This window comes from Helobdella robusta (genome assembly GCF_000326865.2).
Source record: "Helobdella robusta unplaced genomic scaffold HELROscaffold_25, whole genome shotgun sequence".
In the NCBI taxonomy this organism is placed as follows: Eukaryota; Metazoa; Annelida; class Clitellata; order Rhynchobdellida; family Glossiphoniidae; genus Helobdella; species Helobdella robusta.
Window position 1 is genome coordinate 434,435 of NW_008704310.1, and position 24,287 is coordinate 458,721.

At 30.3% G+C, this 24,287-nt stretch overlaps 4 protein-coding genes across 4 annotated transcripts; 1 reads left to right on the top strand and 3 right to left on the bottom strand.

The window, feature by feature from the left end:
* Positions 1-1,301: 1,301 nt before the first annotated feature.
* HELRODRAFT_172908 (hypothetical protein) lies at positions 1,302-2,802 on the bottom strand (the record flags this gene model as incomplete). The annotated part of the gene is made up of 5 exons (XM_009019571.1): positions 1,302-1,398; positions 1,486-1,615; positions 1,800-1,934; positions 2,492-2,611; positions 2,679-2,802. 5 exons carry the CDS (start codon positions 2,800-2,802, stop codon positions 1,302-1,304), a joined length of 606 nt encoding a protein of 201 aa, XP_009017819.1.
* A 1,569-nt stretch (positions 2,803-4,371) lies between these two features.
* On the top strand, positions 4,372-10,459 carry HELRODRAFT_172909 (hypothetical protein; the record flags this gene model as incomplete). Its single annotated transcript, XM_009019572.1, has 12 exons — positions 4,372-4,454; positions 4,901-4,967; positions 5,322-5,393; positions 5,589-5,660; positions 5,769-5,956; positions 6,365-6,517; positions 7,404-7,581; positions 8,205-8,300; positions 8,526-8,649; positions 9,432-9,591; positions 9,786-9,957; positions 10,307-10,459. 12 exons carry the CDS (start codon positions 4,372-4,374, stop codon positions 10,457-10,459), a joined length of 1,518 nt encoding a protein of 505 aa, XP_009017820.1.
* Positions 10,460-11,562: 1,103 nt separating this feature from the next.
* On the bottom strand, positions 11,563-13,633 carry HELRODRAFT_172910 (hypothetical protein; the record flags this gene model as incomplete). The annotated part of the gene is made up of 2 exons (XM_009019573.1): positions 11,563-11,767; positions 11,955-13,633. The coding sequence occupies 2 exons, from the start codon at positions 13,631-13,633 to the stop codon at positions 11,563-11,565; spliced, it is 1,884 nt and encodes a 627-aa protein (XP_009017821.1).
* Positions 13,634-15,646: 2,013 nt separating this feature from the next.
* HELRODRAFT_99722 (hypothetical protein) lies at positions 15,647-22,596 on the bottom strand. Its single transcript, XM_009019574.1, has 11 exons — positions 22,126-22,596; positions 21,773-21,844; positions 20,902-21,077; positions 20,722-20,827; positions 20,373-20,506; positions 18,361-18,541; positions 18,030-18,128; positions 17,681-17,800; positions 17,374-17,555; positions 16,324-16,498; positions 15,647-16,152 (listed from the first exon to the last, which is right to left on the bottom strand). The coding sequence occupies exons 1-11, from the start codon at positions 22,138-22,140 to the stop codon at positions 15,988-15,990; spliced, it is 1,425 nt and encodes a 474-aa protein (XP_009017822.1). The 5' UTR covers positions 22,141-22,596; the 3' UTR covers positions 15,647-15,987.
* Positions 22,597-24,287: the final 1,691 nt, after the last annotated feature.

Genomic DNA, 24,287 nt, shown 5'->3' on the forward strand with positions numbered 1-24,287 from the left:
CGCGCTATATGTGCTGACAGAGAACTACTTAGGAATAAATATAAATAAATAGCAAAATTATTTGTATTATAAAATGTTTGTTGTTTTTTTGCTGGATCAAAAAAATTTAAATATGATAGATGCATAAAATTTGAATTCCCGGTAAATTTCTGTTCAGGTTTGTTATGAAAGACAATGCCTAAGTAGGGAAGAGTTCCTTCGAAAGTTGAGCTCAAGATTCTCCATCTCTCAATGTGCGAAACTTCAGAAATCATTGAATAAATGGTTTTTATTCATATTTCCCTGTTATTTTACATTGTTTAAATAAGTATTTCAGGTTTTTTATTGACGGTATCGCTGTACAAAATTTCGTCAAAAAAACCAAATTTAAATTATTTGTAATAAATTTAACATGTTCAAATTTTCAACAAAATTAATTTAAAATTTCAATTTCTGTTTATTCCGCTCTTCTAAAAACCACATAGCGGTAAGCAGTAGTTAATATCTATAATTCATGTAACATGATTACAACATTCTTTACTACGTTCAAGCTTTGTTTGGTTGTTTTTATCACTCAAAATAGGTTTTTTAATATTCAACGTACATATTTCTATGAGCGGCTGGTGGACATTTTTATAAATTATAAGTTTGCGTTGTAATGGGGTCTGTCGTTTAAATTTACCGACGAAAAGATAGCGACAATTTCATTTATTGAGACAATCACGAGTAGAATTTCATTAGTCGAAAAACGCTTACAAGAGTTATTAAATAGAGATAATTATTTATATAACGATCTATGAAAACTTGTAAGAAAATTTATTTTGTTATGGAATTTTTCGATGGATTGAAAGATTTTTGTGACAAAAGACATTTTGTGACAAAAGACAATTCACTGTAATATGTGAAAGTTAAACAATTTTTTGGTAATTAATTAATTAATTCATTTATTATTAATTAATTAATATAGTCTTAACGATTGTAATGATTAATAACTAATAAATTATCTTCCGGTCATTAATATAAACCATTATTCTTACAAATTAAAGTTAAAAATTAAACATAAAAATACAAAATTAAACAAAACATTCGACAAATTTCAACGAATTTTGTAATCATTATATTTGACTGAAGTTGTTTTACATCTGGATATTTTAATGGAGACTGCACACACGATAAGTTTAAAATGTTGAATGTTGGAAACACTATTTTTCTATTCTTCAATCCTGTTAGCAAAACTAAAAACTTTTAACAAAAATCAATTAAAGTATTGAAAAAGGAAAAATATCAAATAAGGTAAAAAGCAAAAAAAAAATCGGAGCCCTTCAGAACCCAGCAACTTCACCACAAAGCCTCTTCAGAAATTTAATGTAACCAATAGCTCCCCGCAGGATTCTTAATTGGGACAAATGTTTCCTGGTACTGTAACGTCAGTGAAATTGTTGAGGATTATTTAAAAAAATTAAAATAGAATTAAAAGAGACATTGTGGTGGAGTTTTTTATGAAACCTATCGAAAGGGATGTGTTTCTTGAGTGTTTGAAAGCCTATCGCAAGCCTCATGACCCTCCTGCGCTCTCTCACGTTGGCCTTGTAGCGTCTCAACTTTTTCAAATGCTGGTGGGTAGTATCGTGTTTGGCTGTATTATAAATAATCATGAATAATTATAAATATATAAATATTTTAAATAATTTGGTTTTAAATTTTATCATTTTGACTACGTTCCGCTTATCTTTATGGGCAAATTTGAAATAATAAAAGTTTATTTCGTTTGACATCCAGAGTTTTGCATTAATTAAATTTTATAGTTTCCAAGAGTTCACCTGTCGTTACGACGATTTCTTCCTTAAAGTACACCGGGGTTTCATCAAATGAGTCGGGAGTGAGCTGATAGTTTGAGATGAAAGGCAACGGGTTAATCGTTTTCGTCCCGCAATCCGATGAAATGTTTGGATCCTCTAAAAAATTTCAGTTTGAAAGAAGTTTCAGAATTATTTAAAAAAATAATAGGTAGGCCTACTGAAAAATTACTGTTAAAATGTGTAATATTAAAAACCAAAAATTCAAGAACTAAGTGTTATATTAATCGAGCAGTTATTTAAATGTTGCTATATTTGTAACAAAACTTTGATTTTTAAATATTTGCCAATATGGATGAAATTTGGAAATATGAAGTTTTGAGACAACGAAAGTAATTATTTTCAGAATGATAAAGACAAATTTTCTTGTCAAGTGTTAAAATTATTACCAAGAAGTAAAATATGAAGTAATTTGTTATAATTTATTGAAAAATAAATTAATGTTTTAACGAGTAGGACAGATTTTTTATGGTTTTTCAAGTTCGACTAATATAAATAGGAAAAATATTTGGGTTGAAGCAGTGAAGCTGTATAGTGTATAATTTTTATATATTTCATCTTTTTGTAGGCACAATTTGTTGTAAAAATCCTTCTTTTAAATTTAACTTCAGAGTACAGTTTCTCTATTAAATAAAAAAAATGCGAATTTATCGAACCTGTAGAAGCAGTTGGCTGATTTTCAGAATAGCTCTCAGAGTCGCTATCGTTAAATGGCAGATCCCCTACGCCGTCCAATCTTTCCGTGCAAATCAACAAAGCCGCAAATTTGTCGGTGGCTGGTGAAATTATTTAAAAAATTAAAAGATTGATGTTCATTAATGTTATAAATTAATTAAAACAAACTTTCATATTCGTGATCGGAATGTTTATCCTTACATGGCGCGGGGTCGATCCCATGATTGAAATCATCGCTAAACTGATTATCATGGTATGTTTTCAAAACAAAATCTGCAATATTTACTAACATGGCTAATGATACACCTTCAATCTGTTAAATAATTAAAATAATTTTTATTCGTTTAAGCGTATGATTGAATGTACAATCCTTATTCTACGTACATAACTTGTTAACAACATTTTATCAATATGTGTTGAATGAAAGTTGTACAATTGTTTCACATTCGGTTGTTTATTTTACAAAAATTAACAGCGTTACTTTTAAAAAATCAACATTTTATGTCGTTATTATAAAATAATGAAATTATATTCAAAAATTTTGGTATACCAAATAATGAAATTATATTCAAAAATTTTGGTATACCAAATATAACTTTGGATTGTACTAATCAAGAAACCAATTAAAGAAAGTTAAACAAATTGAAACAAAAATCGACTGATTTTATTTCTACCTGGCAATTTAGAAATTATAATATAATATTAAACATGACTAAATATTACTGACCAAATGAAAAAATTTACCATTTACCTCAGAAGATTGTTAAAGCTCTTTGATTGAGCGTCAAAGAAAACAACTTTAGCAGAAATAAACAATGCACGAAATCAGTTTTTTTCTATTTTTCACATTCATAAGAAAAGTCACATCAGGTTTCCAAAGTTGAAAATAAGATAACTAATATATTTTTTTTATATGATAAATTTAAATTTGAGATAAAATAATAATTCTATTTCTTTTTTAATTTAGAAAACACTTTCCATAGAGAATATCACTTATTATTTTTTGACACTCAAAATGTGAAGATCACACCCACTGATTTAACGGTGCCTATTCGTAGAGCATAATATTTCAAAATCAAAATTGAAAAAATTGAATTTAATAAAAATTTCCCACACAGAACCTGACGTCGTTGAAAATTCGACTGGAACAAAATTCCATATTTCTTTGTGAATTCTCGCTGCGGTTAAACAAGTTAGTTTTAACGAAATGTTTGGATAACAAAAAATTAAATTTTTGGTAAATTGATAAATATTAGTATCCATAAAAAATTAATAATACTGTCACAAATTAATCAAAAAGTTATATAAATAACTACTAGGCATTAGTTTTGTGGGCAGTCAACGGACAGATAAATTTCGAACTTGTCATAATCGTGATATTTAACCAAAATTTTATTGTTACTTTTTCGTCTAAACATTGTAATGTTAATTATTATTATTATTAATATTATTATTATTATTATTACGTTAAAAAAGGCGAAGACGAAAGGTTCCTGTGCCTTCTCAAAACTAAGACAATTTTAAAACAAAAATTAAATAAACCTATGAGTCTGTATACTGAATAAATATTAAATAATTAATGTTCTTATAAGTCAAATAGTGTATTAAACCTTGTAAAAGTAGATAATAAAAAAACAAATATAAATAAATTTATCACATATCCTAATCAATAAACTGACGACAATATCGATACATACTGATAAAAAATTTGAATACATTCCAATCTCACAAATAGCCAATGTCAAATCAAGTATCATTTGCCCTCCAATCATATATAAATTTGGCATTCATAAGATAAGTATCCAACTTTTTTTAAAAAAATCATTCACACTATCAGCATTCACAGTTAAACAATTATAAAATGTACATAGAAAGTTGCTGCCATCAAACTTTGAGGTGCAGATTGTTGGAGAGGGAGGACCTCGCAGAAGAGTCCGTGGAAAAGTAAATGATTAACTTTTCAATATCGTCATTTGTTCTATTATAAATAGTTTATAAATCTGAATTATTATTCTATCCAGTATATTACGATTTTTGCATCTCGAAAGAAATTGCATTTTTTTATAGTTACTAATTAGCTCAATAATATTATTTTGGCATAAGATAAAAATATAACACAAGCTCCAACAACATAGATTTTACATAAATACTATTTCAAACTTTTCAAATTCCAAATACCAGCCAAAAAATTGTTATTTCAATGGGTACGTGAACGGCAATAAAAACTGGAAAATTTCTGTTTCAATCTGCACTGGCATACAGTAAAGAATAGCGATTTTATTAACACATATATTAAATTTTTCAATCATTTTACTAATGATTAATTATTATATGCATACAATTACTTCTTTGTTAAAAGTTTTTCAAATTCTTGAACTCTTACTGAACAGCGGACTTTTTGAATTAGCTTCCGTGCTATACGACATAAACTCTATCAATGATGATGATATGTCACACGTACGTATATCCAGACAGTCAAAGAATTCAACCTTTTATTGCAGTTAGATTTGTAATTAATAATTTTTGAAATTTTTAAAAATATCAGAACGAAAAGGCTTATTAAAAAAACAATTATAAAAATTATGAAATTTCAGCCCAATTTCGATTCCCGCATCTAATTCGTTGAATAATAAAATTGAAAAATTAATGCTACAAAATTCAAATATTTAATCACAGAAAACAAAAATAAGTATGACAGTGTTGATGGACGGGAAAACATTTTCCAAAATTTACATTCAATTAGAAAACGAGTAAATTTCTAGAGGATTTTTCCGAAACTTTCTAATGACTTTATGATTTAAATAATTGCAGAGTACTGATTTTGCGGACTTTGATAGGAAAGTTCGAATTGCAAAACTATATTTTGTTGTTGACTACTCCGAGGTGGAAATATTTTTTTTTTTGCAAAAAAATGCCATTATATTGAAATGTATATCAAGTAAAAGCATTGAAAAATTTTTAAAACGCTTCTTATTAAAAAATTAAAAAAGCGATATATTACGCACACACATACAAAGAAATGTACTCATTAATTCGCTCTTTTAATTTTTATTTGCGACGGGTATTTTCATCGAAAAGTACGAAAAAAGCGGGAAGGACGCCAACGGTACAGTCGAAAAACTTCTAACGATTGTGAACGGAGCTTCGTCGGTATGTCACGTCCTATAATTAAATTTCTGTCACATCCTATGATTAGCTTTCTATCACATCCTATTGTTAACTTTCCGTGATTACATATAAAAATATAATATTCCAAAGAATTACCAAAAAGTGGATATTTTTCTGAGTGTTGTTGGTATAGAAATTTGGGAAACTCCAAAAATTGTGATTTCGCCTGATCCAGATCAATTCGTTTTTGCATGGAATGATTACAAAATTGAAAATGTTATGCCAAACGTTCCAATTCACGATGCCACAGTTTTAGTTGTGTTAGCTATCATAGACATGTTTTAAAATATTTATTAATTGACGGGTTTAAATTTTACTACACCTACTTTCAAAGAAAGGCAGATTTCGAAGGTACGCTTGGTGTTGGAATTATTAATTCATTGTGTAAAACGAAATCATCCGCCTGGATTCGGGTTAGCAGAATTGTTACATTTTTTAAAACAAAATTTCTTGATTCTTAACACTAACACAATGAGAAATATATGATTTTATATATTTTAAAAAGGCAAAGCTAGAATTTCTACAAAAATTAATTGAATAAATTATTTAGTCGGCTATTGGCTTAATGAATTAAGCCAATTTTTAATTTAATTTATTAATTAATTTAATTTGTATTGTTTGTTATTAGGCAAAATGTAAGTACATATGTTAAAATTTTTTATGACGAAAATGAAAAGATTTTAAAGTTTGAGACACAAAATTCAGTACAGTAAATCTAATACGGTCTCGTCTGTCACTTTGACACACGAAATTGGGCATCTGTTCGGCCTGAATCACGTTCAGAAAGAGGCAGGATGTGTGTGTCGAAATCCTCCCTGCATTATGGATCAGTCGATTGAGTGAGTTCTCCGAGGTTTAATGATATCTTCAGTTCACTTGTTATTCTAAAATATTCATACAAAACGTCGTTCATTGGTTGTTCCATTTCGATAATTCTTTCGTGAATTTTCAAGTTTCATAACTTTTATTTTTTGAAGACAAAAATTACTTTTTCAAAACATTTCAAAATGTTTTTTGATGAATAATTCGTAATTAAAATCTTTTTCAGTTTTTTTTTGTGGGAAATTTTAAATATTTTAAACACTAATTATCATCACCAGTTGAAACATGAAACAATTTTTATTTTCATTAATGAAATATTATTATTCAATATAATATAATTCAATATAATTCAATATTATTAATCCTAGTTTTTTTTTGAAGTATGTTAAATTGGAACAACGTTATATCTGAATTTTCTAAATCTGCAAGGAACTAATTTTGAAAAATGTCAAGACTGTATAAACGTAATGATATAAAGAAAAAATTTAAAACTATTGTTAACATCTCTATTTGTAAAAAAAGTTGTAAAAACCTTTGCACTAATGATACAGACTTTTTAGAACTTTAGTAAGGATTGCCTCAATTAAGATATATCACACGGCTACATGAATCATTTTAATCTTGTGATTTTTGTGATTAAGAAACTATGATGCAAAGTTTCGCATCGTTTTGCATGATTTGCTCTGTCAACTATAAAAATTATGTGCCAGCGTTTTTGCTTTTAAATTAGTTGTATATAAGCGATAATTTTTAGCCTGAAATTTGTTTAAACATTTTTATAATAAATATAATAACTTCAAAATCTGAAAAACTTTTATTATTGAACGACTTGAAAAAAATTGTTATAAAATTATGTTGGAAACTAAGAAATAATTTTTTTTGAACTTACCTCACTGATGGCAGCCTCAGTGGCTCCAAGCAGGTCAGCTGGTCATCGTGTTCCATCGATCGATTAAAAACGGCTTTTAAAATTCAACTCTGTCTCTTCAAGCCTGCCGAGTTCGAGATAAACAGGCTGGAGTGTGGAGATGGACTGGTCACGTCGGGGGAGGAATGTGATTGTGGTAGCCTTCCTGAACATGTTACAACTTCCTCTTTGTTTTTTTTATTTAAATTTCGGTTGAAATTATTAATAATGTTATAACAGCCAGAATAATCAAAGCGCGCTATATTATTTATTATTTGATTATTGTTATCTTTCCTATATTTGCAATCTTTGGATAGTGGACTGTAAAGAAATATTGAATCTATGCTGAAAATCTAAATCTTGTGTAGTCAGGTTTCTAGTAAGGTTTCCAGCAGAGAAAGCGATGTCGTAAATGTGACTTATGTAGTTTTTGGGATTACTTCATTGTTTCTAATACTGTTTGGTATTCAAATAAACATTCAACAAAGTTTGCGTTTGAAGCAGTTGTGTTCATCTTTCGGAAATCTTGAACCTACGGAATTACGAAAGCTTAACGATCATTGGAAGCTACAAAACTGGTGTTGGAAATGTAGAGATCTTTTGTATTTATAACATCGGTGTTGGTAGATACAAGAGTCAAGGGTTACAACAATAACGGCATATATCATCTAAATCTTTTTGTTTAACGTAGATGAACCTTTCATTTAAAAAACATATTCTTATGTAAACGAAAACAACCGAAACATTTAACTGGAGAGGATAAACGAATCAAAATTAATCACAAAAATTTCTAACAGTTGTGTTCTAGGGAGTGTTGCGACATGGAAAGATGCAAGTTGACAAACGTCGCTGAATGTTCAACGGGGTTATGCTGTGATTTACTAAAATGTGAAGTTAGTAGCCGTGAAAAAAACTCCTAGATGTTTTCAGTGTTGATTTTTAATCTTACTTTTTTACAGTTTCTAAGCGCTTTTACATTTCAATGGCTGTTTGATATGTTGTAGTTTTTGTGATGTTTATTGACGAGCGATTTTACTAAGATTTATATAACTTCGTTAACTTTATGCTCAAAAACGCTCACAAATTATATAAACTTCCTACAAACAAATTGACAAAAGATTAAAACAAGAGGCACTGTCTGCAGAGCGTCGTACAATGACTGCGACCTCGATGATGTGTGCGACGGAGACACCCAAAACTGCGTCGACATGACAAAACCTGATGGCGTCATGTGCGCTGTACGTAAGTCTCTCAATACTGCCATTCAGTGGCGGATCTAGATATCTTTGGAAGAAAAGGGCCAGCATTACATTTGTGGTAATGGGATCTAAATTATCCTTAAAGCTTTTTTCAGTCAAAATCGATACTTTTACTGGTTTTTCTAATTCTTTTGGTTTCACTAATTTTAATATAAATAATGCTCACAGCGGGCCCCTCCATTCTAGATCCGCCAATGTTGTTTTAGATATTTTTTAGAGATTATTACAACAAAAACACAGAGTATAAATACACGTGAATCAACGCAAAATACACTTTTGCATGTGATAGGTGGAGATCACTTCACCTTCGAGCCAGCACCAACATCACCAGTTACCTTAACCATTATACTATAGCGCCGACCAATTTTATATATACATGGTTACTCTGACTAGAAGGAGCTTGAAAAATTTTGTTAACTTTAATCCCTTCACCTCACAACTTTGTCCATCATTTTATAAAAAATTTCATATATGGTGACCTGTATAAATTAGATAAAAAAAAGGTTAAAGGTTACTTTCTCTATTGCGTTAGCTTCAGAGGTTTCAACAACAAACACACACAACGTATATGAATACGCGTGCAAACCACGCATCATACACATAGGCGGGGATCTCTTTGTATTCGAACCCAGTCATTGCAATAGCAAGACCAGGCGCCTTTAACCATTGAGCCATCACGCCGATAATCAGATAAAATGCTATATAAAACACAAAAACATACATATTTAAATATGCATTGTTAGGGTCACCACTTTTGTTTCGAAGGGTTCTGTCAGACGAGAGATCAGGCGTGTGCTTCACTCTGGGATCATTTAAACGTCAAGTCTGCTACAGAGGAATGCTACAAAAACAACATGGGCACCTGGCCGTGCTTCCACTGCGATTATATCATGGAAACGAATAAAGCTGTTCCATGCCAGCTAGAGTAAGATTAATTTTCTCATTTATGGGGTGAATTTTAAGTAAATAAAATTTCACTATAGCAAATTAGGGAGAAGTTTTAGATTAAATGTTTCTGGATCAACATAAAAAATGTATTTTTTCCTATTCTATTATATAAAATGATCTGAAATTTTATTGAAGTATTAAACATGAAATAAATAAATGTTTTCTGTGAAGAAATGTGCTTTGTGGTCGAGTTCTTTGCAATTTGGAAGGATTTGAAACGATCCGAATAAGGAATACTGTTTTGTATCAACATCTTAATTGCACGTGCGCTGAAATCTTCAGTGTTGGAAAAGCGTATAATCCAGGGTTTGTTCAGGATGGCACCAAGTGTGGGCGCAATAGAGTTAGTAACTACTTTTTTCTTTCTTATTTATTTATTCTTTCATTATTACGGTTTATTTATTTATTAATAAATTATATGTTTTTTTTATATACAGTTCATTTTTATTCTTGATATGGGAATGGTGACTTTTAATTTTCGCCTATTTCATACAACATTTATGTCATGTTAGGTATGTTATGTTTTCTAAAAACTAAGACTTCATTGTCTTACGCAATACTGTTAATTCGATTTCACGCAATGAATCTAAAGAATCTGCTCTCATGTTAAGTAAAAGAAAAAAAAATCAAAAGAGAATTCATATTCGAATTCCTAAATATAGACTATAAATTGAATTTTTCATGATAAACAGGTTTGTCTGGACAGGAAGTGCATCAGCAGAGGCAAGATCATTGCAAGAAGTGACATCCTTATTATCGATATACGCAGCACCCTGGCTATGGCCCGTTTAGACATTTCTCTATTGAATACTGTTTTGCTGTGTCTGTTTGTAATCAAACTATAATTCGTCATCTACCGTTGATGGAAAATTCGAATATTTCATGCTGTGTGTCATCTCCCACATATTAATTATAAACTTTTCGTACAGATTAACATTTTTACAAATTCTTCAACAAAATATAGTTTGCGATCCCAAATTAGAAACTTATTTTGTTATATTTCATTCAATATTTTACGTCACACGTTATTAGTATACGTGTTGCAATTTGTGGTTTTTTGTTCTTTTTAGTCCGAAAATGAGGGTATGCACTAACCCGCAATAAAGCAAGTAAAAACAAAATTTATGGCAAGCAACAAATCTAGCAGAACTCAAAGCTTTCCGTTATTTCTTTTGTTAAAAGGTGCGGATAATCTGAAGAGTTATGGACTGAAGATGTTTGCAGGAATTTCGAAATCTGAAAAGTCATTCATTTAGATTATAAAAAAAACCAAGTCTCAAAGATTAAATACTGACACACTAAATGCCACCAGTTAAAGATGGTGATGAAAAGATTTTGATTTTTTTATTGAAAAGACATGAAAATTTTAATAGGACCAAAATCGACGGCATGCTCTTTCTTGTGGACTAATTAATTCGCCCATCCAAAAGTTAATTTATTAGGCTGTGAAATAAAAAAAAACACTTATGTATTTATAAAACTTCAGTTTGACTCAACATTTAACAAGACCAGTAACTGACCTGTAAAACTGAATATGGTGTTCTAATTCGATGAGTCGCTTAACGTTTATTTAATTATTTTGAAATATTAAAACGACAAAATTATTAAACTTGTAAATTTGTATTCATATATCTCAAAAAAGCAGCAAAAACAAAGTAGAAAATTATAAAATGAAAATTATTATATGAAGTAGAAACAAAGTAGAAAATTATAAAATGAAAATTATTATATGAAGTCGTCTAACGTAATTTAAGGATGGCATTAATGAACAAGCGTTATGCCATTTGAATCAATACAAATTCTAAACAACTTAACTTACGAGACAAGATGATTGAGAAAAAATTAAAGGGAGAGATGAAAAGAAAATGATAACAGCAAAAAGAAAAAAAAACATTTCAATAACTCTAAATAGAAAATAAAATCGGTTTTTTTCATAAACGATTATAAATCATTTGCTGTGGAATTTCCATTTTCTCTGAAGATTGTTGTTGTTGATGAAATTAATGTTGTCGTTGTTGTTGTCATAGAGACAATTTGCAGTTAGCAATGTAGGATTTTCATTTCCTTTTATGAAAGACTTTTCTGATTCTTTGAAAAATTCTTTGAAGTATGTTTTTTTTTCTCTGATTTGCATTCGAACTCGGATGAGTCGTCTTTTTTGAAATTTTTTCATTTTTTAATGGCAGTTTGCTGTTACGACCGCAGCAGTTGATACCGTGTGATGATGTATTTAATGATGATACCGGTGTATTTTCCAATATATTCATAATCAACGTTGTTGTTGTTGATGGTTTTGTTGACGCTGTTATTGCTGTTGTTTTTGTTGTTGTAGTTATTGACGTTGTAGTTGTTGTTGCTGCTGCAACTGATCTTGAAAAAAGTTGAATGTTAAATTTCATGTTGTTTTGATTGTAAATATCATTGTTGTTGGCGTTGTTAAAATCAAAGTAGATGGGAGAGGTCCAGTCACTTTCATCACTTTCATCTTCCTCGATTAAGCTGAAGTTGATGTGTTTGTTGTTGTTTTTGTTGTCGCTGATGTTTTCGTAGTAGTTTTTTTGGTTCATGTCATTATTTATTTTGTTGCTGATGTTGTTGTTGGCGTTGGGTGTTTTGTTGAAATTAAAGTAGATGGGGGCACTTACATCACTTTCATCTTCCTCGATTAAACTGAAGTTGAATTGTTTAGTGAGGTTTTTGTTGTCGCTGATGTTTTCGTAGATTTTTTCTTGGTTTTTTTGGTTTATGTCATAATTTATTTTGTTGCTGATGTTGTTGTTGTCGTTGGGTGTTGTGTTAAAATTAAAGTAGATGGGGGAAAGCCAGGCACTTTCATCACTTTCATCTTCCTCGATTAAACTGAAGTTAAATTGTTTAGTGTGGTTTTTGTTGTCGCTGATGTTTTCGCCGATGTTTTTTTGAATTTTTTGGTTTATGACATTGTTTATTTTGTTGGCGGTGCGGCTGATACTGTTGTTGGTGTTTTTTTTGTTGTTGTTGTTGGTGGTGTTGAAATCAAAGTATATGGGAGAGAGCCAGTAACTTTCTTTAGTGTAATCTTCTTCACTTGAGCTCAGGTTGATGTGCTTGCTGCTGTTTTGGTTGTACTTGATATATTTGTGGAAGTCAAATTTGATCTTGCAAGAAAGGTCACCATCATTTTCGTTAGTGTTATTGTCGTTTTTAACACTTGTACTGTGTTTGATATCGTTGATGTCATTGATGTTGCGTTTGCAAGGAAGCCTTCCACTCTCAGCCTCCCAGATTGATGATACCAAACTTACGTTGAAACTGTCATCATTCATTTGTGTAACATTCGTGAGTGTGCTGTTTTTGTAGCTGTTGTTGCTTTCCGAACCAAAGTAGATAGGTTGGAGCCAGTCACTTTCATCACCGTCATCATCATCTTCACTAGAGTTTTTGGTCCTGTTAATTTTAAAATCAATGTTGTTAAAAATTTCATCATAAAATGCACTATAACCTGAACTCTCTGAAAAACTCTTGTCTAAATTTTTGAGTTTGTCAATCAGTTGCGTGTTGTTCTGTTGTAGTTCTTGAAGTTCCTGTTTTGGTGTTGAGTGGGAGAATGCGGTTTTGTGGAAACTGCCGCCTTCGCTGTCGTTGTTTATGATGTCATTGTTATTGCTAATGATGACGTCATTGTTGATGATGACTGTTTTCCTAAACATGGAGTCATCGCTGTTGCTGTCACTGATGTTTCTGTAAACATCATCCTCATACTCTTCATCACCATCATTGCCCTTTTCGCTACTGGTGGTGAACTCATCAGAATCATGTTTCCCTGAATCATCATCATCATTTCTATGTTTGTTGTTATCATCATCATTATCATCGTCGTCGTCTATTTCACAGTCATCACCTTCAACATTCTTGTTGATGAAAGTTGTTGTTGTTTTTGTTTCAGTGTCGACATATTCATTGAGGAGTTGATCCATCAGATGACAAGAGCAGATTTCAACAGCTTTAACTTGCTCGTTTGTTGTGTTTCTGAAAGACATTTCGAGATGTGGATGTCGTTGATGATGTCAGTGCTGCGATTAATGCTACGGCTGTTGATGATTTTGTCGGTGTAGTTTGAAGTTTTTTTAAAATAATTTTTAGTTCAGTTGACAATATTAACACTATAGTAATTGTTGTAGATCTAAATAAAAATTGAATAACACAATTCAACAAAAAAATTATATGTTAGCCAAATCAGACGAAAAGTTTTCAAATGAGAGTAGTTAATTCAAAAGAGCAGAAGATAGCTTTGAAAATTTAACTCCGTACCTCATCGGACGTCTGCTTATATACTCTCACCATCCCAATTAACTCAACCTTATTGGAGCAACACCAATTACCTACACAATTAAACCCAACATCGACCAAAATCGATCCAATCAATGCCAATATGGAGCAACACCAATTAGGACAGCAACAAGCTTTACATCAAAGTCAATCTCGACAGCAATAATTATTTCTATAAGATCAAAGAGTATTCCATTAACTTCTTTAGATAAATAAGTTTGTAAGTATTTAATATGGTAAGTATTCAGTATAATTACGTCTGTGGTTAACAAAAGTCCTTTATTGGTGAGTAAATCTCAACAGCAATAATTACTCCTATAAGATCAAAGAGTATTCCATAATCTACTTTATATAATTAAGTTCGTAAATATGCAGTATTGTAAGTACTTAGCATAGCAATGAGCTAAGTGAGTACATGTCATTTTGAAGATATATGGTTATATCTAAGAATCAATGGGCATTTATTACTTTTTAAAATTAAATTATTTCACCTCAATTTTTAATCTCATCTTATTGACTTTTTTTTATTACCAACATTTTTAACCTAATTATTTTAAGTTTCAAATTTGTTTGACTGGTTCCTTTCTACCTAGAAAAAATAGTAAGAATGTTTAATTTTTCTAACTTCATGCCATTACGTTTTTCAATGCTATGAACTTATAACGTACAATTTTTTAACATTGCAAATATTTCCAAAACAACAAGGCAGTTATAAAACCAGTCCCCTTTGTAAATTTTCTTATTTGTTACAATAAAAAGAGACCTTTCATAAAAATTTTTTGTCAAAACATATTTTTCAAGGTCAACAACAGACCCAACATACAGCAACAGAAACATGGTGTATGATGTGACAATTTTTTTTAAACTGACTTGAAAATAGACTGATAATTTTCTGTTTGATAAACTACTTTTATTATGTTCATTTGAGTTTCTTATTTGATTTCGGTTTAGCTTTGTTAATTTGATATTTAGAAATCGTTTATTAGTTCTACTATCTGAGCTTAATATTTTTTAAAGATTTAAAATTTTTCTCAAGAATTTCCTTTGAAAAATCTTCGTTAATATTTGCAAAATCGTACAGCAATTAAAAAGCATCAGTGTTTATTTAAATGGTTAATTTTTTTCAATCGAATTTTAGAACTATTGCAATTAATATGCAATTATGCAATTGCAATGCAAATGCAAAATGCAATTAAAACATTCTATTTTAAATATATCTTTTAGATTTATAATGGGATCATCTTGAGTTTCATAAAAAACAGTCTCGCACGCACAATGTTTAAACCGCTGCAATGTTTAAATTGTGCTATATTATTTGTAATCTTGAATATTCGTTAACTTCGCTATATTTGTAATCTTTTAATTGTAAAAATATAGTCTAAGTGCTATTGTATACAAGGTTCTGGGGAGAGACAGGTTTGTAGAGAGGTTTCAAGCGAATCGTAATAACGTTATGGTAGAAAGAAATAGCGGATCTAGACAAATATGACGGGAGAACAAAAATTTTGGAAATGTTTAAGTTTGCACGGGTGGCTAAAATTTTGACCGGGGTCCAACACTTGTGGCAGTTTTTACGATTACCATATTCATAAAATGGTGCTAATTCTGTTTTTATAACAAAAAGTTTTACTAACACATTGAAAATTTTAAAATACTGCTCACAACGGGGGGCGCTGGCTTCCCTTGGATAGGCCTCTGGTAGAAATAACACACGAGGCGGAAACTTTTACCGTTGGTATTTGTTAAATTTATTACATAAAACAAACTGTTTTTACTATTTTTTTGAGTTATAAAATTAAAATTATTGACAACAAAATATAAAAATGTTTGCAAATATAATGCAATTAGTTGACCTGATTAGATAAATGTGATTTTTAATTTTATAATGATGTTTGTATGCAATTATAATACTATGTAATTTTGTCAAATTCTGCTGTTGAATTTAATACTGAAATGACAAAGGTTGGTAAAGAAAAATGTTGTTTATTATAGTGAAAAAATAAACGCTGAAGATATTTTGCATCAGTGCACATGAAAAGATTCTCCAAATGTTTCGAGGAACTAGTTAGTTGCGAAAACTAATTTCCATGACGTGATATAAAATAACAGAAATTTTAATCACATCATCCAATTCTATTGTTGGTTGAAAATTGCCAGCACCGTAATCAGTTTCGTGGTCTGACAACTCAATGAGAGTTGCCCTCTTGATGCATTCTCTGTTGAAACAAGCCTTTAAAACAACAAATTATTTGGTTTTGTAAAATGTATGTATATATATATATATATATATATATATATATATATATATATATATACACATACCTAACTCTAACTCCCGGGAAATATACATTCGTATTATATGTTATTTCGTTTTGGAAATAAACTAGATAGAAAGTAAAACCTGGTTCGTGCCACACTTCACTCCATCTTTGACGTACGACATGTGCTTGCTTCCCCGAGTGAACCGGTAACTGGCACACACACATGTGTCAGAGTAAGCGCTGTAAGGATGCTTCACTGGTTTTTTATATTGGATTCCAGGCACGGAACAGAGTAATCGGCCACATCTATAATTGCTAGAAAAAATATTCACAATAGAACTTGATGCTATTAAACAGAAGTATATTTAATAACAAACTTAATAAACACATTTTCTAAAAAATTGTAAAACAAATAAAGAGACTAAAATATGGTTAATATTTTTTAAGGTATTTTATCCATAGTGGTCTGTGGTAATGAAATCATCTAATCCTTTCGGATGTTTAGAGTTCAAGTTGATCTGCATCATAAAACTATAAAAATTATTAACAAATATTTAAATTGAAATATCTTTTGTTGTTTTTAAGCTGTTGCAATTCTAGATGACAGAAAATATCGACTTGTTGGAAAACAAATCATGCTGATGAATTACTTTTTTTAGTTTATATTATTGCAGTTGACATAATTTATTATAATTTAATAATTTGTTTATTAATGAGTTTTTTCAAACTGATTTGACTTCTATTGCCAATTTAATTTAAATATTTGTCTTCATATTTCCAACTTAAACATACCTATTAATTAACAATTCTATTTTCTGATGTGTAGTTTCATTTGGTTTCGGTTGCTTGAACCACGAACTCATTAAGCAAACAAATTATGAAACATTAACAACATTGGTACATTGAAATTGAACATATAAGATAAACAGGGTAGAATTAGGCATATCAAAAAAATAAATTTTCATTATATTTAAATTAGGATGTCTCAAAAAGTGACGTATTCTTAGGGAGAGGGCGTATAACCGTGGGAGTGTTGAATATTTTCATAAATATTTTATCGCATTTAAAATCGCTCCACGCACGTTGCTCAAAAACTTTTATTTCCATCACAAACTCACACGAAATACATATGTTTATGAATACATTTTTTATGTTTATCCATTTCTACGTTTATTATATAAAGAACCTACCGTTCTTCGCAAGGAAAATTTTGTTTTGTCGGTTCATGGTGATCGCAATGAAAACAGTCGTCAGGTTTCACATAGGTAAATTGATAACATTTCTCGTTTCCTGACTTAGTTCCAGGGTACCAGAACTCAGAACATTGTAAATCACGCGAGTTGCACTTACCTTTGTAGCAATACTCTTGATTCTGAATAGATTTCAATACCGTTATAATTTTTCTGTACGGTTTGATTCGAACAAACTTCATTCACGCTTATTTTCAAGATTTGAGCTAACTGTCAGCACCATGGATTCAATCACAAGAAAACTTACAGAACACATCTGTCCATTTGGTTTTCGTCTGTTCTCACATAAGAACGATACGCCGTCGCATCTGTCTTCCAGATCGCATTCGTTGATGCTTTTCCTGCATACGGTTCCAGCTGACATCGCCTTAAAATTTTAAGTTATGAATCAGTTAGTTGTTTGTTCTGAAAAAAATATTTTCTAAAGAAATATGATTTGTTTTTTTAGGAAACATAATGAAAGATAAGGAACTAAGAATTGAAAGTACACACGCAGTTTTTGATTGAATTTTAAAATCAAATGAAATAGAACTGCTTAATTTACTTTGAACCTATGATGTAATATGAGAAAAGTGATAATCCAACGAAGTACACACCTGACATTTCGTCAAATCGCAACACAACCCTGTGGCACATGTTGATCCATTCACAACAAATTTGCATGTTTTCACATCGCAACATTTTCTTGAACAGTACTGTTGACAGCAGTTGGAAGCGGTCATTAAATTTTTAACAATTTAAAGAATTAAATTTTAGTTGTTCATAGTTAGGTATAAACGTTTTTATAATTGGATAACCATTACAAACATTGTATTTATTATAAGACAAACATTATTAATTTATTTTTTTATACAGGTTGTGAAATAGTTTTTTTGATTAAAATTTTTTTGTCTCCAATAGTAATTTAGTTTACAAGAAAAAACTCACATCTTCTGGAAAAGATCCACAGTCACAGTCTTCTCCTACATCTGGCAAGCCATTGCCACACAGAACTGGAAACAACTCGAATGCTGCTTTCCTCTTGAGAAGACAAACGTGTTCGCTGTAAACTTCGGCAAGTGTTTCTATGGAGCAACTAGCCCATGAGTAAACGCTATTCTTGTTTGCACTGATCGGTGGACGTAGTTACGACAACGGCCATTGAGTAAAAGAGATTGAAAAATTATTTTCACTATTGTTTTATCGCTAAATTAATATATAATAAATCAAAAACTGTGAATAGAATAGTCAAATTAATTAGTGCATCACTATATTAAAATGTTGTCATGGATTAACTTCGTTCACGCTAAAAAAATTAAAACTTAAACATTCGTAGCTCCCTTATTATTAAGATACAATCAATTGTTTCTATCCGTTCACTTTGCAACACTTACACAGACATTCAAAGCGAAATTTGTTTAGACAATAGTTTAAACAATATTAAGATTGCTTATTTGTTGAACGCTCAGTATTAACATTGTTTACTTCTGTTACTTTCAATAACATTGTTATAACCGCGGGAAAGATCGAAATGCACTATATTATTTGTTATTCTAATAATTGCATCTTTGCTATAATTGTAATCTTTGGATGTTAAACCATAGAGTGTAAAGAAACATTGCTGGCCTTTATACACACTTTGTGTTAGTTAGGTTTCCAACGAAGAAAGCGAAGTTGTAAATAAGATTTATGTAGTTACTTGGATTAGTTTATTGTTTCTATTACTTTAAGTGTTCAAATAAACGTTCAACAAAGTTTGCGTTTGAAGAAGTTGTGATAATCTATCTGAAATCTTGAACCAACTAAATGACGAACACTTGTCGATGTTGAAAGCTACAACACTGGTGTTGGAAATGTAGAGATCATTGAAGTTATAATATCGGTGTTGGCAGTTACGAGGTTATAAAAACTATATATATTTTATTAACTTATCTTATTTCTTTTAAATTCGTTCAGTGATTTACTGTCAATCTGTCCGTCCATCTTCCCCATCCATTCTTCAATTCCTCCATATAGATCCATTGCACTCTTTCATTAAAAAAGACTGAGAAAACATTCTGAAGAGCAATTCCTCACTACATCTTTTCATTACCAACACCTCTTGCATTCTATCTTCTAAACTGTCCAATTGTCAGCAATTTAACGAACTACTCTCGCTTAGAAATTTACAGACCTCACAAAACTAGTTTCCATCGACCCTACTGACCTATATTAATACACAACTCCACAACCCACACCTGAGCAAATGAAGGCATCTAAGAGAAGTTTCGACAATTTGTATCATGACACCAACTACCGATGTTTCCAGCATGTTGCAAAGGATGCGTTGTTTTGACATAGAAGAAGTATGGGAATAACATCCACCCATCATCACACTTTCAAGAAAACTCCCAAATTTTTTTATCATTATTATTATTGATTACAATAATGATGATGAGCAACATTTTTAGATCCATATTACATGTTTATAATTTTATGATATCTTTGCTTATTTACAGTAAGATACGGTTTATTTTTTAATTTTTATACTAGCTTTTCGATAATGCTTATAACGATTTGCTTTTCCAATGATATTTGATGATTTTTTTTAAATTTTTGGTACACAGTACATTTTCATACTTACACTTTACATTAAGGCAAGATAACTTACAGTAAGCTGATTTAAGTTAATTTGAGGACAAGTATAACATGGCGTGGGGTTATTTATAACAATACGGCCGGCAACGTTGAACATTATTATAAGAAAAGTTAAAACAAATGCGTCCTGCAAATTGTTGAACAAAAAATCTGTGAAATATAATATTGAAAACAGATTTTCAATTATTGTTTTGTCTTAACTAACAAAATTAGATCAAAGAGTTCTAAATTTTTTTAACTTTATGAAAGAGAATGGAAAATCGAGCCATTCTTTAAGAAAAATTATTCAACTCAGCATCTGACAAAACGCATCACAGACCGACCTTGTTTTGGCATCCATAATACAAGGCGGAGGATTGCACTTACATCCAGGGACCTCTTCCGTGTGTCTCATCCCAAAGACGTGTCCCAACTCATGAGTATACGTAGAAGCAGACGTCACAGGATCGGTGTGCAGCTGAAATTTGTAAAGACAGTTCTTGAAAGATTTTTTATCGAGTTTTTTTTTTCGTTCATCACAAAACCATGATATTAATGACATTGTTGATTGAAGCAAATGCTAAGAATATATGACCAGTTGAAATTATTCCAATCAAAAACTTAAATGAAAATTATTAGGTAAACATTTTTAAACATGATTTAAAACGGATGAATATTGTCTGGATTACAAACAGAAATCCATAAAGCTGACGTCCATTTGCACATCGATCTTAACTGGGCCACTCCCAACGTTGCTCCGAATTGGGTCTTTCCCTGCACCGTACCATAATGGGCATTTCTAAAAAAAAATTTGGATTTGAAACAAGTTGCAAGCAGCTAATCTCAAATAAAAATTTAATCATCTGTACTCACAAAACCAGCATTGTGGTGTCGTGCGATGGAGCATTATCCATTACATTTTTGACTTTGTAATCACTCCACGTTTTGGTAAATTCAACGCCATCTGTATAGACTGGCAAAACAATTTTCTGAGTGGTGTAGATTTCCATGCCAACACCGGTTATGTAGATTTTCAGTTTTTGATAATACTGTTTTTAAAAACGGTTGTTTTAGATGGATAAATGATTGTATAAATTTTAACCAATGTCAATACTCTGTAATACTTAAGCTATCATACAAGTCAAAAACTCCTAATCTCAATAATAATGGAATATCCAAAAAGTTCGTTCTTATTTTATGACTTTATTTCATCTTCCAATCGACTCATTCCGGAAAATGTATTAAGTGGTCCTAATATTACGCAACGCTTTTAAGAAAGAGGGAGTTTAAGTATTTTAAACAGGGTAGGAGAAATTTAAGATTTGTTATGCAACAAAATTGTTAACAAAATATGGAAACAAAAAACAAAATTATATCAAAACTGAAAACAGAAAATGTTGATGAAATGAGAGATTTTAAATACAAAATGTATATAGAAAAATTTGAAAAAATTGTTGTAATTTAGATAATTTTTTGTTAGGTAACAGGAGAAATGGGAGACGAAATGTTTTGTTCTGCAAGTGTGAGTACGGTTACGTGTTACTTAATACTATAGCTGCCCTATTTAGGCCCAACGGTCCGAGGTTGGTTAGTACAAGCACTTTTATTTAAAGCATGTTCAACTTTTGTTTCATAACCAGAGAAAATTATTTTCAACTTGAATTTGCAAGTTTTGAAAATTAAAATAAAACAAATTTTTTAATTTCTTTTGAAACCATTTGAACTAAAAATGTAGAAACCAAACCATGCTGGCAGCACTCATTGTTGATATTGTCTGGTCAGCCGCTTTTTCGGCGTTGTTTCCCACAGCTTTGTACTTTAATGAAAAGTAAATTTTAATTCAGATCATTCATTTTTTCAAATGTGAACCAAATTCAAAACGTTTGTATTCAGTAGGGTATTAACCTAAACAAAAATAAATATTATCAATTTAGGGAAAGCCTGTAATAAACCGTTTAAAAATGGTCGTTATAGGATTTGATCTGAACGTTAGCCTTCTTCTAAGTGGCGTTAAAAACAAATCTGAATGATCAGAGGTATGTTTTATATCTGGTAACACACTGAAAAATTTTGATAACCATTTCTGGGTCTACTTACTTGAACACTTTTCATTGTTTCGTTTCAATTTAGAATTTTGTAAAATCGAAGTTAGTCTACATTTGTTAGATAGGTTTTTTAGTGCTACATCATTCAAACATTTGTTATCATAACACGTATTTTGAAAAAATTATAAAAAACACGTGGCTAGTAAATTCTTATAAATTAAGAATGAAATTATTAAATTAATACTAGCTGAAAACTACTATGAAATTAGATTAAAAAACAAATGTTCAAATTGCCACTTTTTCAATTAGTTTAATAAGAAATAATTTATTTAACTTTAAAAGTAATAAAGCAAATGGAGCAGAGGAGGACTTTGAGGAACAGCAAGTACATGCACCTTATCGAGCACAGCCACCTTAACTAATTTTTCCAATCACTATACTATTTCAATAAACATTAGCACAAAATATTTTTCATTGTTTAAAAAAATGTAAATTGACAGATATTCCAACTTCAGTATAATCCACAGCCATATAAATTTTTGCAATTTGGACACCTTTCTCGATTCTACCTGTCATGTTTCGCACTGTTTTCTGCAAAATTATTTCTATGTTCATCAGCCACAAGTCAAAATTAAAATGCTATATAATTTTACTTTTATCTGTCTCTTATCAATAGTTGAGGTGACTAATCCTGGGGTGATTATCATGAGTTCAAATATATGAGAATTAAAAAATGTAAACTAAAGAATTAAAAAATGTAAACTAATTTTTCATATATTAAGAAAAAAGCAGATTTAGAGTTGTCTGGCCCTGACTAACATTTAATATATCACATCTTTAAAATTCTGATTTAAATAATTTATAAAAAAAATAAGTTTATTTGAAGTTACATAGTTAATGTTAATTTATTGAATTTTTTGTAAACACAAAAGCTTTACCGCAGGAATAGTTTTGATAGTTGACCGCCTTTTCTACGGTGACATATTCAAATGAGTCAGCATATTTGGATTTTATGTTATACACGTTGTTATTTCTTTGGAAAAACCCGCTAAAATGAAAATTTAAAAAACTATGCTTCAAGCCAGAGCTGTTAAAAACCTAGGTTTAATAAATTTTTTTTAGGTTTTTATAAGTTATTTGAAGCCTAAAGGTTTTTTGGATGTTTTAAATATAAAAATTTACATTCCCCGGTTTACAAAACTTAATTGAAAAATTATATTGCTATTTTAACAAAATTAATGATAAACATGTACTTTTTAAAAATTTATTTTAAGAAGTTCTTTTAAAAAGTTGTCAAATTCCAATTATCAATTTCCACATTTTTGTTTTAATATCCAGTTTTAGAGTATCCACTCCTCACTAGATTTATTGAAATCACATTCTTAAATTTGTTATAAATTATTAAAAAAAGGAAATTGTTCTGTCAAACTTTCATATTTCAATATTTAATTTCCATAACTTCAAAAAATACCTATGAAACCTAAAATTTCCACATTTTAAAAAATTTAAGTTTTTAAAAATTTGTTTTACAGCTATGGTTAAAACTGAAATTTTTCAATAATGCTCCTGGCTTACCGTATTTCGTAGCATAGAGAAATGGCAGCTGATAGGGCTGGCTCACCCTTCGCTTCGCCATAGTAATGACAAACAAGATTCTGCAACAATTTTTTGAAGATTCACCGATACGACAATGTATGCGAACAGACTGTTACCATAAAAATTTATATTGTAATAGAAATAGAATATTTGTCCAATTGTTTCCTAATAAACGAATTTTTCTTTGAAGGCATGAAACTATGAAAAGATAGTGCAGGTTCAGGTACTCAATGATTATCTCAGAACATACGAGCGTGACTCGTTCATAAAATTATTATTATGCCTCAAATAATAATAATAACTTCAGTTATTATGAAATTTGACGAACCTTCATTTTCAAAGGCCGACGAACGTTGTCCTCTCCAATGACGGTCAATGCGAAATCAGGTGATAATAAATACCTTAGCGTTAAAAAATTTAATTGTATTTTCATAATTATTAACTACACGTTAAAAATTATTTGGTTCACTTGTTAAGACGCATGTTCAAAACAAATTCCCTGGTTTTTTTCTTCCAAAATTGAATCTTTAAAGAAAGGTGTTCCTGGAAAAAAAATTGTTTTTAGTTTCGTGATAGCTCCATTGCTCAGTGTATCAACAACACAGCTCAGTTGGATGC

Excerpts from the sequence above, each read along its gene's own strand:
- HELRODRAFT_99722 (XM_009019574.1), bottom strand. Across the intron at positions 20,828-20,901 it reads GACACCACAATGCTGGTTTT|AAATGCCCATTATGGTACGG; the intron begins GTGAGTACAGAT and ends ATTTTTTTTTAG. Across the intron at positions 17,556-17,680 it reads CAAATGGACAGATGTGTTCT|AATCAAGAGTATTGCTACAA; the intron begins GTAAGTTTTCTT and ends AAATCTATTCAG.